The 21,321-nt window shown below is 40.9% G+C and overlaps 1 protein-coding gene across 3 annotated transcripts; it reads left to right on the forward strand.

Moving 5' to 3' along the window:
- Positions 1-574: 574 nt before the first annotated feature.
- LOC109042840 (porphobilinogen deaminase) lies at positions 575-20,483 on the forward strand. 3 transcript variants are annotated; one of them, XM_072302838.1, is made up of 7 exons: positions 575-818; positions 11,013-11,085; positions 13,006-13,189; positions 14,979-15,064; positions 15,362-15,546; positions 16,065-16,393; positions 18,353-20,483. In XM_072302838.1, the coding sequence occupies exons 2-7, from the start codon at positions 11,019-11,021 to the stop codon at positions 18,633-18,635; spliced, it is 1,134 nt and encodes a 377-aa protein (XP_072158939.1). In that variant the 5' UTR covers positions 575-818; positions 11,013-11,018; the 3' UTR covers positions 18,636-20,483. The 3 variants fall into 3 exon arrangements, with proteins under 3 accessions (XP_072158939.1, XP_072158938.1, XP_018915316.2); XM_072302837.1 differs by having other exon boundaries at positions 575-814; XM_019059771.2 differs by lacking the exon at positions 575-818 and adding an exon at positions 9,450-9,716.
- Positions 20,484-21,321: the final 838 nt, after the last annotated feature.

Here is a 21,321-nt window from a genome sequence, read left to right on the forward strand (position 1 = left end):
TTCATGTCGATCGATTCACGTTTTCATCTTACTGTCGATTCATGTCGATCGAATTGACGCAGGTTTTTCAATAATTTGTCGATCGATTCACGTTTTCATTATTCGATCGAATCCATACCCTCCAATCTAAAATAGTCTCCCGGGAGACCACCTCATTTGCCATGTATCTCGGTTTGCGACGTTGCAGATGTCCTGTCATAATTTATTTTTTAAGCGGAAACCCGCTCTACGGTAGTTCATGAAAACTCCCGTGTTTTTCCTTCTCTGTGCGAAGAAAATCTATGAAAACTTCAAAGAATGATATTGATTTTTTTCTCCTCTAAAGAAATAAAATATAGGAGCGGAGATTTCGAAACACCGCAGACGAGAAATGTGGTTTGGGTGTTTCACCGTCGATAGGTATGCCTCAACAGATATAATATCACATCATGATTGTTTTTTGCGTAATTATTAATTATTTCCATACTTTTAAGTCCCATTCCGTGATAGCACTACTTGACACCACTGATGACGTCGCGTTCCCCTCCCTCTACCTATACAGCTACCAACCGCCATCCTAACCTAACAAATTCGGTGTGTTTGTTTGTTTATTTATTTACAAAGCAACGGCAGGTGCAGTGTCCACGTGAATGTAGTTACAAGGATTGTGCAGTGTGTGGAAGTTAAAATGTGTGTAATGAAAACCTTACAATGGATGTGTATATTGATGGAAGAGGCTTCATTGCATCGGCAAGCAGTTACACTTCTGGATCCCTTTCAGTATTCAAGGAAGTAGTCTCTGTGGCTCTGCTTCGGGAAGTCATCGATCAATCAAGTATGTAAGTTTAAGATGTCTGCACTAAATTACACTGATAATAACCATTACGTATCGTCAAGTCAATACTCCTAAGTTTTCAGAGGTATTTACTTAAAATAATGGATGAGATCAAGTGGATCATTTTTCAGGACAGAGGGTTGTAAAGAGGCGTTGTGCATACCTACATGTATTCTAAGGCAGCAGAAAAGTAGGAGGAGCAAAAAATCATGACAAATAGAAATGCTCAGGATTCTTGTGATTTTCATAAGCCAGGATAAACTTGAATATTGCAGATATACTTGATTTGTAGATCAGGCAATAGAGTAGAAGAAGTGAGATCAGGATTGTCCATGAAAAAAGTATGTTTGGCGCATTGGTTTTTTTTTTTGTTTTTTGTTTTTTTTTTTTTTTGTTTGAACTGAACTTAAAGTCCCTCTCAATTCAATAAATTTTCTTCAATCACTCAGGTTCAATGATTGTCATTGTATGTTGAGACAAAAGTCAAGTATTGCTTATGTCACCACTCATCAGTGCGGTGCCATTATCTGACTGCATGTATTATCAATAGGTACCCCCTAGATTGACCTGTTGACGGTTGACCGGTATTATCCTGTTGGAGTGGTGCTGATTCAGAGCTAATCAGTGACTGACAATTGTCAATGTCTTCGCATTTGTCTCAACATATGATGACTCTGCTTTCTAAGTACAGGTTGGTTCAAATGACTTTTCACTTTTTTAAGACTTTTTGTCCTTACCGTGGACCCTGAAAGAGAACTAGAATTTCAAGGAAAATAAAGTTTTAAATGCTCATAACCATTTTTTACTGTTAGAGTTCAGTAGACAACATTACATTCATGATTAGTTTAAAGAAGATTGCTGTCAAAAGTTGAGTTCCCCCTAGATTTAGAAAATGTTCTGCAATAAGGACGATTAATTGAAATTGAAGAACCAACCCCGATCTTACAAAGTCTTAGTCATTCAAAGAATATTTTCAATTGATCAGGGGCTCAGTTGAAAAGGGGTGCCCACCATTACACATATACACATGCCATTTTTCTTCTTCTTTCTACTCATCATTTTCCATTTCTTCTTCATCATCTTTCTTTTCTTCTTCTTCCTACTCCCATTCTTCTTTTTTCTCTTCTCACTGTTCTTATTTTTTTTTCTGCTTCCTGCTCTTTTTTTTTGTCATCTTCTTCTGCTTCCTCCTCTTCTTTTTCCCCTCTTCGTCCGCTTCTTCCTTTTCTTCTGCCTCTATTCCTTCATCTTCCTTCTCCTCCTACTCCTCCTCTTCTGCTGCTCGATTCTACGTTCGCGACATCACAGAGGACGGTGCCTTGCCGCAGTGACCTAAATTTTGAATTAGGAGCCATTGTTTGGGTGTTTATGAGTTTTTGACCAAAAATTAGTGTTTGACGACGAAAATTACAGGAGCGAGGATTGCTTCGCCACTGCTTGCGGCGGGAGTTACCGAGTAGGTCCCTAAAAAGGGTTATGCTGCCAGGAAGGCCGAGGTTTCCAAACAAAATTTCCGATTTTGACATTTTCACACAAAATCTTAGATTGACATTTCCGCCCAAAATATTTTCGCAATTGTATTTATTCACACAATCTAGCAACACCGCGCAGATAAATGATTCGTATTTGGCTTAAAGAGCTCTTAGACAATGAATAACAATTTTTTAAGAGAACTGCGTATGGACGCCTTTCACTACAATTACTGTTGTTATCAGTTACACACACTGCTACACAATTCTTATCAGTAGAGCAACGCCACACACGACCCATTTTTGCTCACGAAAATCTTCCCGGCCTGCTTTCCGGGATTTTCCGCCGGCCGACCAGCGTTTATCGTGGCAGCTGAGGTATATCATCCCCCTTCCCCTCTTTCCCTATCTCAATCAGAGAAAGATAGGGCCTGCGTTAGAAGCACTACATACTGGTGTATTAAGATCACATAGCGTGATCTCGCACGAAAATCTTCCCGGCCTTTTTTCCAGGATTTTCCATTGGCCGAGCAGCGTTAATCGTGGCAGCTGAGGTATATCATCCCCTTCCCCTCTTTCCCTATCTCGATCAGAGGAAGATAGGGCCTGGGATAGAAGCACTACATACTGGTGTATTAAGATCGCAGAGAGTGATCGGGCACGAAAATATTCCCGGCCTGTTTTCCGGGATTTTCCATTGGCCGAGCAGCGTTAAACGTGGCAGCTGAGGTATATCATCCCCCTTCCCCTCTTTCCCTATCTCGATCAGGGAAAATAGGGCCTGGGTTAGAAGCACTACATAGTGGGGTATTAAGATTGCATAGCGTGATCTGGCACGAAAATCTTCCCGCCCTGTTTTCCGGATTTTTCACGGAACGAACAGCGTTAAACGTGGCAGCTGAGATATAACATCCCCCCTCCCGCCCATCTGAATCTCGATCAGGGTTAGGGGATGGTGTGGTTAGAAGTACTACATAGTGGGGTATTAAGATTGCATAGCGTGATCTGGCACGAAAATCTCCCGGCCTGTTTTCCGGGATTTTTCACGGAACGAACAGCGTTAAACGTGGCAGCTGAGATATAACATCCCCCCTCCCGCCCATCTGAATCTCGATCAGGGTTAGGGGATGGTGTGGTTAGAAGCACTACATAGTGGGGTATTAAGATTGCATAGCGTGATCTGGCACGAAAATCTTCCCGGCCTGTTTTCCGGGATTTTCCCGCAGCGGACCAGCGCTTAACGTGGCAGCTGAGGTATATCATCCCCCCTCCCGCCCATCTGAATGTCGATCAGGGTTAGGGGATGGTGTGGTTAGAAGCACTACATAGTGGGGTATTAAGATTGCATAGCGTGATCTGGCACGAAAATCTTCCCGGCCTGTTTTCCGGGATTTTCCACGGAACGAACAGCGCGTTAAACGTGGCAGCTGAGGTAAATCATCCCCCTCCCGCCCATCTGAATCTCGATTAGGGTTAGGGGATGGTGTGGTTAGAAGCACAATATAGTGGGGTATTAAGATTGCATAGCGTGATCTGGCACGAAAATCTTCCCGGCCTGTTTTCCGGGATTTTCCCGCAGCGACCAGCGCTTAACGTGGCAGCTGAGGTATATCATCCCCCCTCCCGCCCATCTGAATCTCGATCAGGGTTAGGGGATGGTGTGGTTAGAAGCACTACATAGTGGGGTATTAAGATTGCATAGCGTGATCTGGCACGAAAATCTTCCCGGCCTGTTTTCCGGGATTTTCCACGGAACGAACAGCGTTAAACGTGGCAGCTGAGGTAATCATCCCCCCTCCCGCCCATCTGAATCTCGATCAGGGTTAGGGGATGGTGTGGTTAGAAGCACTATAGTGGGGTATTAAGATTGCATAGCGTGATCTGGCACGAAAATCTTCCCGGCCTGTTTTCCGGGATTTTCCGCAGCCGACCAGCGCTTAACGTGGCAGCTGAGGTATATCATCCCCCCTCCCGCCCATCTGAATCTCGATCAGGGTTAGGGGATGGTGTGGTTAGAAGCACTACATAGTGGGGTATTAAGATTGCATAGCGTGATCTGGCACGAAAATCTTCCCGGCCTGTTTTCCGGGATTTTCCCGCAACGAACAGCGTTAACGTGGCAGCTGAGGTATATCATCCCCCCTCCCGCCCATCTGAATCTCGATCAGGGTTAGGGGATGGTGTGGTTAGAAGCACTACATAGTGGGGTATTAAGATTGCATAGCGTGATCTGGCACGAAAATCTTCCCGGCCTGTTTTCCGGGATTTTCCCGGAACGACCAGCGTTAAACGTGGCAGCTGAGGTATATCATCCCCCTCCCGCCCATCTGAATCTCGATCAGGGTTAGGGGATGGTGTGGTTAGAAGCACTACATAGTGGGGTATAAGATTGCATAGCGTGATCTGGCACGAAAATCTTCCCGGCCTGTTTTCCGGGATTTTCCACGGAACGAACAGCGTTAAACGTGGCAGCTGAGGTAATCATCCCCCCCCCCCCATCTGAATCTCGATTAGGGTTAGGGGATGGTGTGGTTAGAAGCACAATATAGTGGGGTATTAAGATTGCATAGCGTGATCTGGCACGAAAATCTTCCCGGCCTGTTTTCCGGGATTTTCCCGCAGCCGACCAGCGCTTAACGTGGCAGCTGAGGTATATCATCCCCCCCCCGCCCATCTGAATCTCGATCAGGGTTAGGGGATGGTGTGGTTAGAAGCACATATAGTGGGGTATTAAGATTGCATAGCGTGATCTGGCACGAAAATCTTCCCGGCCTGTTTTCCGGGATTTTCCCGCAGCCGACCAGCGCTTAACGTGGCAGCTGAGGTATATCATCCCCCCTCCCGCCCATCTGAATCTCGATCAGGGTTAGGGGATGGTGTGGTTAGAAGCACTACATAGTGGGGTATTAAGATTGCATAGCGTGATCTGGCACGAAAATCTTCCCGGCCTGTTTTCCGGGATTTTCCCGCAACGAACAGCGTTAACGTGGCAGCTGAGGTATATCATCCCCCCTCCCGCCCATCTGAATCTCGATCAGGGTTAGGGGATGGTGTGGTTAGAAGCACTACATAGTGGGGTATTAAGATTGCATAGCGTGATCTGGCACGAAAATCTTCCCGGCCTGTTTTCCGGGATTTTCCCGCAGCGACCAGCGTTAACGTGGCAGCTGAGGTATATCATCCCCCCTCCCGCCCATCTGAATCTCGATCAGGGTTAGGGGATGGTGTGGTTAGAAGCACTACATAGTGGGGTATTAAGATTGCATAGCGTGATCTGGCACGAAAATCTTCCCGGCCTGTTTTCCGGGATTTTCCACGGAACGAACAGCGTTAAACGTGGCAGCTGAGGTAAATCATCCCCCCTCCCGCCCATCTGAATCTCGATTAGGGTTAGGGGATGGTGTGGTTAGAGAAAAACAATATAGTGGGGTATTATGATTGCATAGCGTGATCTGGCACGAAAATCTTCCCGGCCTGTTTTCCGGGATTTTCCCGCAGCGGACCAGCGCTTAACGTGGCAGCTGAGGTATAGCATCGCCCCTCCCGCCCATCTGAATCTCGATCAGGGTTAGGGGATGGTGTGGTTAGAAGCACTACATAGTGGGGTATTAAGATTGCATAGCGTGATCTGGCACGAAAATCTTCCCGGCCTGTTTTCCGGGATTTTCCACGGAACGAACAGCGCGTAACGTGGCAGCTGAGGTATATCATCCCCCCTCCCGCCCATCTGAATGTCGATCAGGGTTAGGGGATGGTGTGGTTAGAAGCACTACATAGTGGGGTATTATGATTGCATAGCGTGATCTGGCACGAAAATCTTCCCGGCCTGTTTTCCGGGATTTTCCCGCAGCGGACCAGCGCTTAACGTGGCAGCTGAGGTATATCATCCCCCTCCCGCCCATCTGAATCTCGATCAGGGTTAGGGGATGGTGTGGTTAGAAGCACTACATAGTGGGGTATTAAGATTGCATAGCGTGATCTGGCACGAAAATCTTCCCGGCCTGTTTTCCGGGATTTTCCACGGAACGAACAGCGTTAAACGTGGCAGCTGAGGTAAATCATCCCCCCTCCCGCCCATCTGAATCTCGATTAGGGTTAGGGGATGGTGTGGTTAGAAAAACAATATAGTGGGGTATTATGATTGCATAGCGTGATCTGGCACGAAAATCTTCCCGGCCTGTTTTCCGGGATTTTCCCGCAGCGGACCAGCGCTTAACGTGGCAGCTGAGGTATATCATCGCCCCTCCCGCCCATCTGAATCTCGATCAGGGTTAGGGGATGGTGTGGTTAGAAGCACTACATAGTGGGGTATTAAGATTGCATAGCGTGATCTGGCACGAAAATCTTCCCGGCCTGTTTTCCGGGATTTTCCACGGAACGAACAGCGTTAAACGTGGCAGCTGAGGTGAATCATCCCCCCTCCCGCCCATCTGAATCTCGATTAGGGTTAGGGGATGGTGTGGTTAGAAGCACAATATAGTGGGGTATTAAGATTGCATAGCGTGATCTGGCACGAAAATCTTCCCGGCCAGTTTTCCGGGATTTTCCCGCAGCCGACCAGCGCTTAACGTGGCAGCTGAGGTATATCATCCCCCCTCCCGCCCATCTGAATCTCGATCAGGGTTAGGGGATGGTGTGGTTAGAAGCACTACATAGTGGGGTATTAAGATTGCATAGAGTGATCTGGCACGAAAATCTTCCCGGCCTGTTTTCCGGGATTGTCCGCCGGCCGACCAGCGCCTAACGTGGCAGCTGAGGTATATCATCCCCCCTCCCGCCCATCTGAATCTCGATTAGGGTTAGGGGATGGTGTGGTTAGAAGCACAATATAGTGGGGTATTAAGATTGCATAGCGTGATCTGGCACGAAAATCTTCCCGGCCAGTTTTCCGGGATTTTCCCGCAGCCGACCAGCGTTAACGTGGCAGCTGAGGTATATCATCCCCCCTCCCGCCCATCTGAATCTCGATCAGGGTTAGGGGATGGTGTGGTTAGAAGCACTACATAGTGGGGTATTAAGATTGCATAGCGTGATCTGGCACGAAAATCTTCCCGGCCTGTTTTCCGGGATTTTCCACGAACGAACAGCGTTAAACGTGGCAGCTGAGGTAAATCATCCCCCCTCCCGCCCATCTGAATCTCGATTAGGGTTAGGGGATGGTGTGGTTAGAAAAACAATATAGTGGGGTATTATGATTGCATAGCGTGATCTGGCACGAAAATCTTCCCGGCCTGTTTTCCGGGATTTTCCCGCAGCGGACCAGCGCTTAACGTGGCAGCTGAGGTATATCATCGCCCCTCCCGCCCATCTGAATCTCGATCAGGGTTAGGGGATGGTGTGGTTAGAAGCACTACATAGTGGGGTATTAAGATTGCATAGCGTGATCTGGCACGAAAATCTTCCCGGCCTGTTTTCCGGGATTTTCCCGCAGCGGACCAGCGCTTAACGTGGCAGCTGAGGTATATCATCCCCCCTCCCGCCCATCTGAATCTCGATCAGGGTTAGGGGATGGTGTGGTTAGAAGCACTACATAGTGGGGTATTAAGATCGCATAGCGTGATCTGGCACGAAAATCTTCCCGGCCTGTTTTCCGGGATTTTCCCGCAGCCGACCAGCGCGTAACGTGGCAGCTGAGGTATATCATCCCCCCTCCCGCCCATCTGAATCTCCATCAGGGTTAGGGGATGGTGTGGTTAGAAGCACTACATATTGGGGTATTAAGATTGCATAGCGTGATCTGGCACGAAAATCTTCCCGGTCTGTTTTCCGGGATTTTCCCGCAGCCGACCAGCGCGTAACGTGGCAGCTGAGGTATATCATCCCCCTCCCGCCCATCTGAATCTCGATCAGGGTTAGGGGATGGTGTGGTTAGAAGCACTACATAGTGGGGTATTAAGATTGCATAGCGTGATCTGGCACGAAAATCTTCCCGGCCTGTTTTCCGGGATTTTCCACGGAACGAACAGCGTTAAACGTGGCAGCTGAGGTAAATCATCCCCCCTCCCGCCCATCTGAATCTTGATTAGGGTTAGGGGATGGTGTGGTTAGAAGCACTACATAGTGGGGTATTAAGATTGCATAGCGTGATCTGGCACGAAAATCTTCCCGGCCTGTTTTCCGGGATTTTCCACGGAACGAACAGCGTTAAACGTGGCAGCTGAGGTGAATCATCCCCCCTCCCGCCCATCTGAATCTCGATTAGGGTTAGGGGATGGTGTGGTTAGAAGCACAATATAGTGGGGTATTAAGATTGCATAGCGTGATCTGGCACGAAAATCTTCCCGGCCTGTTTTCCGGGATTTTCCCGCAGCGGACCAGCGCTTAACGTGGCAGCTGAGGTATATCATCCCCCCTCCCGCCCATCTGAATCTCGATCAGGGTTAGGGGATGGTGTGGTTAGAAGCACTACATAGTGGGGTATTAAGATTGCATAGCGTGATCTGGCACGAAAATCTTCCGGCCTGTTTTCCGGGATTTTCCGCCGGCCGACCAGCGCCTAACGTGGCAGCTGAGGTATATCATCCCCCCTCCCGCCCATCTGAATCTCGATCAGGGTTAGGGGATGGTGTGGTTAGAAGCACTATATAGTGGGGTATTAAGATTGCATATCAAGATCTGGCACGAAAATCTTTAAGGCCCGATTATCAGGATTTTCAATCGTAAGAATTGATTGCTGAAGATATCGTCGTCGTCTCCCCCCTCCGCCGATGTCGTTTTGTTCCCAATGGGGTTGTGGAGTAGAAATCATTTATAACAATCGAAATCACGTTTCCTCGTAATTTAAAGTTATAAGAATTCGAAGGAATGCTGTTACAGTAGGTCTTAGTATATGGGAGCGAGGTACTGCATTGCTTCATGGGCACCGTGTAGTTACTAACAGTGTCAAAAACATCGCGCGGTACCGGCGGTGCTGTGGACTCCTCCGTGGAGCTGGGATGGCAGCTGGCGTGGTAGCTGGGTTCACCAAGGTAATAATAACCTACAGACACCGTGAACGCCGCTTTTGATGCTACTGACAGCAATGACATTATTATAATTAAGAAATTGTTGATAAATGATAACATTGATAACACGATTGATAAGGAAAGCGCTCCATCCCTCCATCGCAATTCCATCGACCGATCGATTTGTTATCACTTTTCACGATGTATCGAAGATTGTTTACATGCCGCGAGCAACATGTTTAACCTCCAAGCGTTCCACATTATCACATCTCAACCAGTGAAAGTACTGAGCGATGGAATTGTGTCACGTCATTTGCAGGAAGAATAAAAGCGCTCATTTCATAGTCATGTTCTAAGTATTTTGTGCATTGTTATGTCTTGAAGTTAATGAAGTGTACCTCTACGTGACGAAGTCTCACACTTCTTTCTCCAAAGTCCACCAGCATGTCTGAGTCCGAGGTTATCAAAGTTGGCTCTCGCAAGAGCAAGGTAAAAATTTTTTTCTGTTCTCTATGGTCCGATGTTCCTTGGATTTGTGTTACTTTTTAGTAAGTTGCACGCTATTTTTGCCTTTGACTGTACTCTTTTAGGGAGTTGGTAGGAATGAAGGTATGAATCATCGTTACATACTTTTTAGAAGCAGGACCCTGCACGGTGTTATATTGGCCAGCATCACAGAGATTGAGAGAAGAGGGGGTACATAAATAAACAACAAATTTAGTGTTATCCAATTTCAGGATAGTCTTTTAATGATGTCACATTTTGAACCGCAACTCTCATGAATTTTGACTTGTGTGTTTGCATTCTTTCAAGCGGCATCTGTGAGGTCTACTAATTTTAGTTTAAGGGTGGTTTCTTACTTTGACTCAAGTAGAGAGAAACATGTCATCTAACTTACCAACGGTTGTCATATGCAGGAACTAAAATTAAATCAACATGGCATGTATCTCGTTGAATAATCGGCATTTCTTGCTGCAGAATTACTGTGTATAATGAACTTAAGGTGATTCGATAGACGCCATATTTTTTGTCAGAACGGCATGCAATATATCGCATCAATTGGTTCCATTTTTCAGCTACTCATCATTTTTCTCCAATTTTGAGATCGTAATTCTGTTGTCAGGAGACTAAAGCACTCACCAAATTTAACAAAGAAATTCAATGTAATAAAGGTGTGGTTTTTTTTAGAAAGAAAATATCGCATTCGAGTGCACTTTCGATATCAGCATCGAATGCGATGTTTTCTCTCTAAAAAACACGCCTTTATTATGTTGAATTTCTTTGTTTAAATTGGTAAGTGAGTGCTTTAGTCTCCTGACAACAGAATTGCGATCTCAAAATTGGAGAAAAATGACGAGTAGCTGAAAAAATGGAGCCAATTGATGCGATATATCGCATGCCGTTCTGACATAAAATATAGCGTCCATCGAATCACCTTAACAGAGTAATGCTATTTGAGATCGCCATAGTTAACTCATCTGTTTGTACACGTGTGGAGCTAACAACATGATTATTAGTATACCACTAACTAATTTTGCTACATTGAATAATCTGAACAAATATGAAAACAGATATTCAGAGGATGAAATTACACCTCTCTTGTCATGATCTTGCTTGTTATTCTCTTTCGGAATCTTAATGTCTGAACTGATTTAAGTAATACACATAGCTCATATCATTTGGATCACAATTTTATACATACGTACAATCACAAGTATATTTCCTTCAATGTATTTTCTCCATGCCTTTTATGATTTAATGCCTCCTTGCTTTTAAATTTTACAGCTAGCAATGATTCAGACAAACTTTGTGATAAACAGGCTGAAAGAACTGCATCCTCATTTGAATTTTGAAATAGGTAGGTATCTATTGTGTTTTGGAATATTAAAATGATGTCGTACAAAAAGTGTCCAATGAAATTGAAGATATGATCTGAAGTTTTTATCAGTTTCAATATGCTATGAAGGTATGCGAAGGTATTTCAATTTCAATATGCTATGTTTAAGCCTTTGAATTTTCAAATAAAAATGCTATCATGTTTATCAATAGCCAAAGGGCGAAACCGTGTACCTCCCCTCTGTGATATTGCAGACTTCCTGTCATACTTCATTTTATTTCTTTGGAAAACTGGTCAACATTTTCTTGCAAACTTTCCTGATTTTTCTTCTCTGACAGTAGAATATTTTGTATGAATTTCAAGTTAAAAAAATGGCATGCTTCTCTTGGAGAAAATAAAATTGGTAGAGGCAGAAATTTTAAAGTACCGCATTAGAGATACATCGTCACCTTCCCGGCAAAGTATCACAAGCGCCATTTTTACCGAAATTGAGTTATGAATAGTTCCGAAATAACGAGATGCATTTACATACGAAAATAATCCTTTTTTTTACAACAAATATGTAGAAATATGAATAAAAGTCGATTAAAGTTGATGTACTTTCGTATCACAAGCGCCATTTGGGAGAAAAGTATCACAAGCGCCAAGTTCGGCAACCGCCTACCTTTCTGATTGTTTTACAATTTTTGTCACGGCAGTCTTCGGAATGACTTGAAACTAAATTATTTTCGCATGTAATTACATCTCGTTATTTCGAATATAATATTTTTTTTAGACTAAATATAAATAAATATTTAAAATACTCCATTGAAGTTGACGAACTTTCGTATCACAAGCGCCATGTAAGAGAAAAATATCACAAGCGCCAAGTTGGGAATAATCGCTCATCTTTGAGATTGATTTTCGATATTAGTATCAACAACTTTTGGAATGACTTGGAGCGATTCGTCACTTTTCGGCCGAAGTATCACAAGCGCTATTTTTATTAAAGTTGAGTTATGGGTAGTTTTGAATTAATAAGATACATTTACATACGAAAATAATATTTTTTTTTAGATTAAAAATGAAGAAATATGGAAAAAACTCCGTTAAATTTGATGGGCTTTCGTATCACAAGCGCCAATAGATTCTCAGAGTGCCCCGAGAAGCCGATATCACAAGCGCCAATTTTCAAAGAAAAACCCGTTTTTTTGAAGAAATTTTATTAAAATTCGAAGCAGGGAGGTGTGCTGGATCTATATTTCAAGTTTCAAGCCAAACATCCGTCTTTTACGGTCGCAATTCAGTTTTTTGTGTCTCTTGAAAAGTTGGCAAAGTGGCGCTTGTGATACTTTGCCGGGAAGGTGACGACATGGTTTCACACTTTGGCCATCGATATCCTCTTCTAGGACAAGACTCAAAACCAATCTGCCTCTAACTTACCGTTTTAAGTTTTAAAATAGGAGTGCAGAAACTCCTAGACCGTATGAGCACCTAATTGTATACAAAAATAGGAAAGCTGGCTCACATAAGCTTGAAATTAGCATGGTATCTGTTTGATTATGGCCTCTGCTCGTAAGAAAAGAGCAAAAAGAAAAAAAATGGTTGTAACAAAAGGAAAGCTAAAAACTTCTTGCATCATGAATTGATTTAGGTCAAAAACGAAATTTCAATCTTCCAACTCATGAAACAAATATCACTCTACTATGTTTATCTTTTGTTTAAAGGTCTCTTCCCATTGACGGTCACTTGTATTTGAATTGCATTTCGGCAAGATTTCTCGATAATCCATAAATGGATGTCTAAATTATGGATTTTTGATAATCAGTCGTAGTGTGTTGGAAGTTACTCCTTGATCCTCAAATGAATGAAATGCAGCTGTCTGTATACTGAAAGAAGCTGTTCAGTGATAGTACGCTCAATCTAAATTTTTCACTCATTTATTATTCATTTATTTTTCAGAGTCTATGGACACCATTGGTGACAAAGAACTGCACAAATCCCTGCCGAAAATAGGTGAAAAAAGTCTCTTCACCGCTGAATTAGAGATTGCACTGAAAGAGAAGAGGGTTGATTTTGCTGTTCATTCACTGAAAGATTTACCCACCACTTTACCGGAAGGTTTAGTTTTAGGAGCTGTATGTAGGTAAGTTACCTAATATCAATAATATACCAAGAAAATATACCAAATTTACCTATGAAAATACAAACAAAAAAAATAATACTTACTTGATACTTATTGCATTGCTATCAGCCTTGCATTGCACAAAACATAAGTGAACACAGCTTTTTCTTCTCTTTTCCACCCTAATGGACCGCTAATGGACCACTAGACAAGGTCAGGACTCAGTATTGTATTAAATCAAGGGTGAAGCTGGAGGGATGCGTCGCTCGTTTAGGTGTCTTAAAATCTCCATTCTCATTTTATTTTATCGAAAGAGAACTAACCTACCCTATCGTTTGAAATTTTTACAGAATATTCCTCACACAGTGAAATAAATTAGGGAAGCTTTCAAAAAATAACTTGGCGTTTTTTTCCATTCAAAAAATGAAGTATGACAGGAAGTCTACAAACTCAATGAAATGAGTAATTTCACCATCGAAGTGTTACGTAATCAAACTTCCATGTAAAAGACAGTTATTGCGAAGAAGATTTCACACATCAATCTTAAACTTGATATCATTGTTACTGAAGTGGTAGTCCTTAACAAACCCAAAAAATTTGACTTTCGCATTTTTTTTTTTTTTTTTTTTTTTTTTTTTTTTTTTTTTTTTTAAGTTTTAAGTGATATTATTGATCTAAGTAGGTATATATTGGCTAGAATCAGTTAGAAAAAGTTAGAATGTTCTTCTCAGAAGGACAATCAATGTCCATCAGAGTCGAATTGCATTCCAGTTAGCTTTCATCGATTTTGAAAGTAACTCATTTTCTTTCTATTGGGTATTTACTATTATTTTTTGTTCTGCGCTTTCATAAAATTTTTGAAAACCGCAATAACCTTGAAATAAAGTAAATTAATTAGCTAAGGCTGAGGACTAAATGCCGTTCATGATTTGACGCAAGCAGAAATTTCTTTATGAACTAGATGCTCGAGTGTACAAACATGATATTGAGGGCTAACGAGCAATACTGCCCAACTGACAATTTTGGCAAAAATGAGTTAGCGACTTTGCCGCATTCTGCAGTATGAAGTATGCAAGCTGATGATTTTAGTTTTTTTTCAATTCTGTAGGGGAGTGCTGCAATGAAGCTGTAAGTATGAAAAAATTGCAAATTGGACCTTAAAATTACAGAAATTGCAAAGTTTTCTCTTTGTTCTACAAAATTGTCAGTTTGCAGGTAGGCGGTATTGTTCATTAGCTATCAATATTCACTCAGGGGTCGATTTGTAAAATTTTTAATGTATGAATGGTTTTCTATCACTATGTGGTCTACTCCATGTTCCCATGACTAGGTATATCATTAACCCATTCACATACTATTTTTTTATGAAAATTTCCTTTAGCAAATGGGTAAAAACTATGACAGGCTTGTAGAGCACCTGATAACAACTGTAGCGATTTATGTGGCACTGTCTCATGGAGAGTCCGAGAAATAGCGATAAATTTGCTCATGATGTGATTCACTTGTCAATGTATTTTAGGCCCGGTTTTTGCATAATAGGTTATACTTGTAAAATGGGAATGTGTTAAGAGTCTTTTTTCACCTCCATTTTTGATAAGGGTTTTATTTTGAGTCAAAGTTTTCTGATGTTGAGTGAAAGCTGATTCAGAAATGAATCAATTTATCTGTGAAGTGGTGCTACTTCAACTCTAACTTAAAGTGTGAGTCACTTCAAGTGTCATTTCTGTAATCTGACTTATCCGGTTACCAATAGAAAAAATTCTATGATCTCATGGCCCCATTCATCATTTTGCTTCTTTTTTTTTCTCAGGCGAGAAGATGCAAGAGATGTTGTTCTCTTAAATGGAAAGTATGAAGGCAAAAAGCTGAAGGAACTTCCAGAAAGAAGTGTTATAGGTAAGACAATTCTATCTTATAAATTCAAACATATTCTACAAAAAAATTCAACTACATCAAACTGGACATTCGTTTCCCCTACTCATAGATTAGTCACATTGGATGTAGTTGAAAGAATGTGCTCACCTTCACGGACTTTTGTTACCCCAAAGTTTTGGATTTAGCATTCTTCCCATTTTCAAAATACATACCGAAGACATTCATGATCAAAGATTCTTATGGGATAACAAAAACTTCTGAGATTCCAAAAAATGTCAGTGATTTGTTTATGTTGATGGAGATTTTTGGTTTGGTCAGGCACAAGTTCACTCAGGAGGACTGCTCAACTTCGCCGCAACTATCCTCAATTCACCGTAGAAAATATTCGGGGCAATCTTGAGACAAGATTTAGAAAATTGACCTCGGAAGAAAACAGCTATGCTGCTATTATTTTAGCATCTGCAGGTGTTAAAAGAATGGGATGGCTGGATCGTATTGGACAGGTATGTATTTTCAGCATTGAGATGAGAGTTCGTTCTCAATTATTTTTTCTTGTTTGATGCGTTGGTTTGGAAAAAAATTTACGAGTATCATTTATCATGTTTTCTTGTCTTTGGTTAATGTAAAATGACAGACAAAATATGCATTGTTTTTGAAATTCTTCATTTACTATCAGTTAGTCCAGGACTTAATACAGTAGGAAAAAGCACCAATCACTTGAAAAATGATGAGATGATTTAATGTTGAGATAACTGCATCTGTTTTTTTTACCAGATGATGTTTGTACATGACCATTGGAGATTAATAACTAATGCTGGAACGTCTCAAAGTGCCGGGCAGAAAAAGTCTCGTTTTATTCACTGCACCTTAGTGGTCACAGAATGAATGGTCAGGACCACTGGAGGCTAATTTAAAAAGCTACGAATAAGGCCTTCAATTAATAAACATGTCTGCAAGAAGAACTGTACTACTTGAGTTTCTGAGGACCCCAAGTGCATTCATGTTTTTGATATTTTTGCAGGTCTTAGATGGAGAGGAAATGCTTTTCGCTGTTGGGCAGGGAGCTCTTGGAGTCGAGTGTCGTGAAAATGACCCAAAAACCCTATCATTATTGGAATCACTGCATGATTTTGAAACTGTCTGCTGTGTCATTGCTGAAAGAAGTTTTCTACGAAAACTAGAAGGAGGTTGTTCGGCTCCTGTCGGTGTTTACTCAAAATTCATTAATAATACGATTCAATTTGTTGGTGCTGTTTGGAGTTTAAATGGGAAGAAAGAGCTGAAGCTTGAAGAAAAATTGAATTTAAATGAAGCATGCCCTGACTCTGATGAAACTGAGGAACCTAAATCGTAAGTGCAGCGTTAAAAGCCTCAAATTAGAGAATTATCACATTGTCCATACAATCCTTCACTTCTGCATCACTCAACAATCATAGGCATTATTTTTAAAAATCTATCATTGGTTTTAGAATTTATTGTTAGTCCGGGCTGTAGACAAATTTTCATCTTACGGAGCTTTCAAGTATTGTGCAGTAAACTTGGGAAAGAGGGGGTTGGAGTCATTGTATTAGTGTATTTAGAGAGGAAGGAAAACTGAATTGCTGGTTTGTGTAAAAATCCAAGTAACAAAAACTGCACATTTTTTTTTTTTTTTGAACAGATTCTTGGAACTCCTTTTGCTGATTGACCATCGTGAAAAAAAGGACCCACATAGCATCCACAAAAAAAGCTTCAGGCTACCGTAACCTAAGGTGCATTACAATAGTGCAAGATTGTAGGAAAGGGAGGGATCAGAAACAGTGAATCACATCATATTTGTATGCCGCTTCAAAAACAAGAATCAGTGGCTAAAAGTATCTCACACAGGACGTTTTGGTATTAGTGTGCTCAAAAGTGTCGGAGAAAAGCAATACATTTTTCAAAATTTTTTGAAGCAGGTGCCTGCTATTTCTGCCACCACTCCTGAGGACAGTATTATCTCACCCATTATTCATGGACTGGGGCTGGTTGGAAGGGGGCATTTATCGTTAGACACAGCCGGTGCACACTGGGGACTAATAGAGACGGCCGGAAATAAAGTGTTTTTAATGGGTCAGTTGCGCTGGTCATAGACTCATGTTTTGATGCTTGATTCTTGTAGATTAGCTGAAATTAATAAGATCTGTCCTAACCGCAACTTTCTACGTTCAATAATAACCGAGATGTTGCCCTTTGAAAAGTCAGGCTTTTGACATCATCCACCGCAGCAGTGACACCCTTGGTCTCTCCCTCTTTTGTTTGATCAGTGATGCAGATGGTGTAATGCGAAACCTCAGTGACGTTAAACGTAAACAAACTGAGGTGAACTGACTGACCGCCTAATCTTGTCGCGGTGAGTGCGTTATCTTCTGATAAGAAGATCTTTAAAGTGCAAATCTGTCTGTTTCTTGAGTTACTGTTTATGTTTAACGTCACTGAAGTTTCACATTCCACCCTCTGCATCACTGATCGAACAAAAGAGGAAGAAACCAAGGGTGTCACTGCTGCAGTGGATGACGTCAAAAACCTGAATTTTCAAAGGGCGATATCTTGGTTAATATTAAACGTAGAAAGCTGCGGTTTGGACAGATCTTATTATTTTTTGCTATTCTACAAGAGTCAAGCATCAACACACGATTTTGAGACCAGCACAACTGACCCATCATTGGATATGTTACTGCATAGCATCTATTTTATTATTTTTCTGAAAGGTGGAAATTTTATTGTTTGATACCCAGCAGCACTACCTAGTAAAACGGTTTTGAATCGAAAGTTGCAAATAAACTATAGGTAGCGTAAGAAGTCGAAAACTTGCTGACCCCTAGTGGATGCCCATTCGGTGAAATTGCTGCTCCCTTTCATAGCACTTTGCATTTGTATACAGGTCAAACTGTAAAAAAAAGGTTTGAGTTTTTTAGTCTGTGTTTTGTTCACAAGTTATGAGCTTCACCATATTTGAACTGCAAAATTGGCAAACTAGCTCATTGAAGACTATTCTCAAATTACTGGTAGCTTTGAAAATCCAAACTTTCATTGTTGAAGATCAGAATAGTGACTTCAAAAATTGGCTCTCTAAAACTTTAGTTGCATTTTACTAATTTTATTTTTAAACTTTAAAATTAACCAGACACAGTGTCCATCCCCTCATTTCAAGCTTTTTTTTATTGTATCTTACATGTGGTTGTTAAATCATTTTCTCTTCATTTATTGATTCTTAATTACGTTTTTTCTTATTTCGTATGTCTGTCTACTAGTTAAAACTTACACTTTTCTCATATCCATCTGTTTCAGGAAACTTATGCATCTGGAGAAAAAAAATTTTGTTGGAATCGCTGCTGGATCATTTAGTCTATCAAAGCTTGCAGCTGTCGAAAATTTTGGCGAAGAAGTTGCAAACACTTTAATCAAGCGAGGTGCCTCAGAAATTATGAGTGAAGCTAAAGACGAAATAAAGCGATCGATAGCAGTTGGAAATTCTGGTGAAAAGGTTGTAAATAATTTAATCAAACATGGTGCCTCCATAAATGTTATCACTGCCAAAGACGAAACAAAATTGTCGACAACCAGTTTGTAATGTTCATTTTGTTATGAGCTTATCTAAGTAATTTCATTGCCATAAGCGTAGCTAGAAGGCTGGTGCCCCACGAAAAATGTGAGTGCTTGTAGCCACTTCATACCGTCAGTCGTACGTCGATAGTGAATGGGTCTTTGGTCCCTCACAAAACATTTACAGTCATGCTCATGATCGATGCGGCATGATTGAAGTGTGGAAAATGTTAAAATGTCTCTCTGTACATAGAGTTGTTAATCAGTATCTTCTTTTGTTATTCAATTGTTACGGATGAATTTTTGTTGTCCTTTTAAATATTTTTGGAAGATTGATCTGCTTTCATGATCATGCCAAATAGACATAATATTGACTGTGGTAGTCATTATAGCAGTAGTACAGTTATTTTTACCTCTCATCATTTTTTAACTGCTTTCCTTCATGGTTGTCAGTAGTTTAGCGATGTATTATGGCTTTCACCGCCATCCTCAAGCTAAAAATGTACTTTTGCCCCATCTTGTGGATGCACGTCAAATTAAAAAAACTTATCACTTTCAGTAAAATCAAAGGCAAAAAATTATTAGAATACTAAATCACTGAAAGATTAGCCTAGGAAAGTTAGAAAATGAGGATGGCCCAGTCCCTTCTTCTCATGCTGATCACAACTGTCATCCTTAATCCAGCAGCTGGCATTTCGTTCTTTGTTTCGGCACTAGGTAGGGGGAGGATCAATGATGCGACTTGACTCTCTAGTTCCGAGTTCAACCTGTAAATTGTTGTTTTGGTTCTCTCTATCTCCGGTTCTCTGTGGAGGTTCTTTTTTTTATGCGCATCTGCAAGACAGAACAAAATCATATTTTTAGTCTGAAGTTAGCTGTAAAAGCAATAATGCATCGCTAATCTTACCAACAATCACAAAAGAAAGCTGTTGAAAACATGACAAAAGGTAATAATAGGCAGATATTCAGCCACTTGTTTTTAGTGGCTCTTTTTAAAAGTATTTTTTGTTGAAGTTTTTCCTCTACTTTTTTCTCTCATTGGAAGAAAAAAGTTAATAGAAAATGTTTGTTACTTTGATCACAGTAATCTTTTGTTACTCATAAAGGTCTACCTACTTAAGAAGTTAATGTAATTTGAAATTTAACAATGCGGTACTATCCTCCTGTCAGGCCCAATTCAAACGGTCAAGCATTTCTTTCAACTTTTCTTCTGCTTTTATTGAATGAAAAGTCAATTCATGTGATACTGACACAAGAACACAGCAGTCAGATGGAAAGTTAAACCGTATCCGCTGTCACCCTCAATTATTTGTACAACTTTTCATCCGACAACCAGAGCCAATCAGATGGAAAGTTATACTAAAATCTTTTGACCGACACTATCCGAAACTATATCTTAGAGAACTGAAAGCTAACTGAAATACCTGATTGTCGATGTAACGATATCACACAACAGTAATAGAATCAAATTTTTCCATGGTTTTTTTAACTTTTCATTCAATCTTTCAACTGCTTTTGTCGGATGATAAGGGACCATGTGAATTGGGCTTCATAGCCTGCATGTTTCATTTACACCTTCTTCTATAGGTCTCCGAGAAGATCAGATTAGTCGCTGTCACATTTCAGGAATCAGCTTCTGGAAGTAGTATTTTAACTCTATTTCCTTAAAATGCAATTTGGCTGTTTTTTAAAGGAATGCGGCTTCTTAATCCCTAAGTTTTTTGTTGAAAAAAGGTAGCACTCTTTACAATGAGAGATCATTATAAGTAAATTCAAGACTATTTTTCTATGAAGTAGCTAAGAATAGCGTAGTACCTGACTGAAGCTCATTTTTTTACCTCCTGATTATTTTAATAAACTTTGTTCCATAACTGCTCTTGCTTTAATTATTTCAAATTAGTCTCCTATATCCATCATCCTATTTCAATTCACTAACCAGCTAAGTATACGAGTTCCAAATTATTGTAATTGAACTAAGTTTGCTTTCCTCTGATAATCACTAGTCAAAATAGATTTTTCAAAATATTATCCTTAAGGAGAAGGCGAAGGCTACGTGAAAAAAGTAACTGTTTTCTGGAAAAAACTTCTGTCAAGGCTGTCTTAATTTTTATTTGTTTAAATTTTTTTTCCTTTTGGTAGATAAATAAAAACCCTAAGTCTAACAGATTCTGAGATAGAGAGAGAAATTGAGCACCACAGCGCACATTTTCTCTTTGAAATTTCACCTCGAACACAGCGAACACATCATAATTTTCCAAATGCCTCTCATATTAGCTTTTTCAGTGTTTTTCAGTAGAAACTCCCGCTTGCTGAAAAACCGTTATCTGCTTAATTCAAATTGATCACTCAGCTATGCTTAGAATCAAATTCCATGTAATTATATGCTGAACGTAATAGTTTGTTTTTCATGGGCGTTTTAACCAAAATTGATCGGAGTTCTTTCATGTATGTGGAATGCTCAAATTGACCTACCAATTCTGATGTGAACTAATGCAAATTTCTCATGTCCAGGTTGATTTTAGACCTTTTAAAGGTAATGAACGTGTTCCATGTGAAGTTTTTATTAGAAAATAGGTAAATCACGTAATGCTTCAATTTTTACTTTGTTGAATTTTGAATTTATAGTGTACATCCAACATTTTTCATCCAAATAAGTCTGGGAGGAGTGCTAGGTTTCTCAGAATCTGTAGCTCCACATGAATCCTGCAGATTTT

The sequence above is a fragment of the Bemisia tabaci genome, chromosome 7 (genome assembly GCF_918797505.1).
Source record: "Bemisia tabaci chromosome 7, PGI_BMITA_v3".
In the NCBI taxonomy this organism is placed as follows: Eukaryota; Metazoa; Arthropoda; class Insecta; order Hemiptera; family Aleyrodidae; genus Bemisia; species Bemisia tabaci.

What these genes read in the sequence shown, in the direction of transcription:
- LOC109042840 (XM_019059771.2), top strand. Translation starts at nt 9,672, where the DNA reads ATGTCTGAGTCCGAGGTTATCAAAGTTGGCTCTCGCAAGAGCAAG. An exon ending in TTGGCTCTCGCAAGAGCAAG is followed by an intron (nt 9,717 to 11,012) that starts GTAAAAATTTTT and finishes TAAATTTTACAG; the next exon opens with CTAGCAATGATTCAGACAAA. An exon ending in GGCTGGATCGTATTGGACAG is followed by an intron (nt 15,547 to 16,064) that starts GTATGTATTTTC and finishes ATATTTTTGCAG; the next exon opens with GTCTTAGATGGAGAGGAAAT.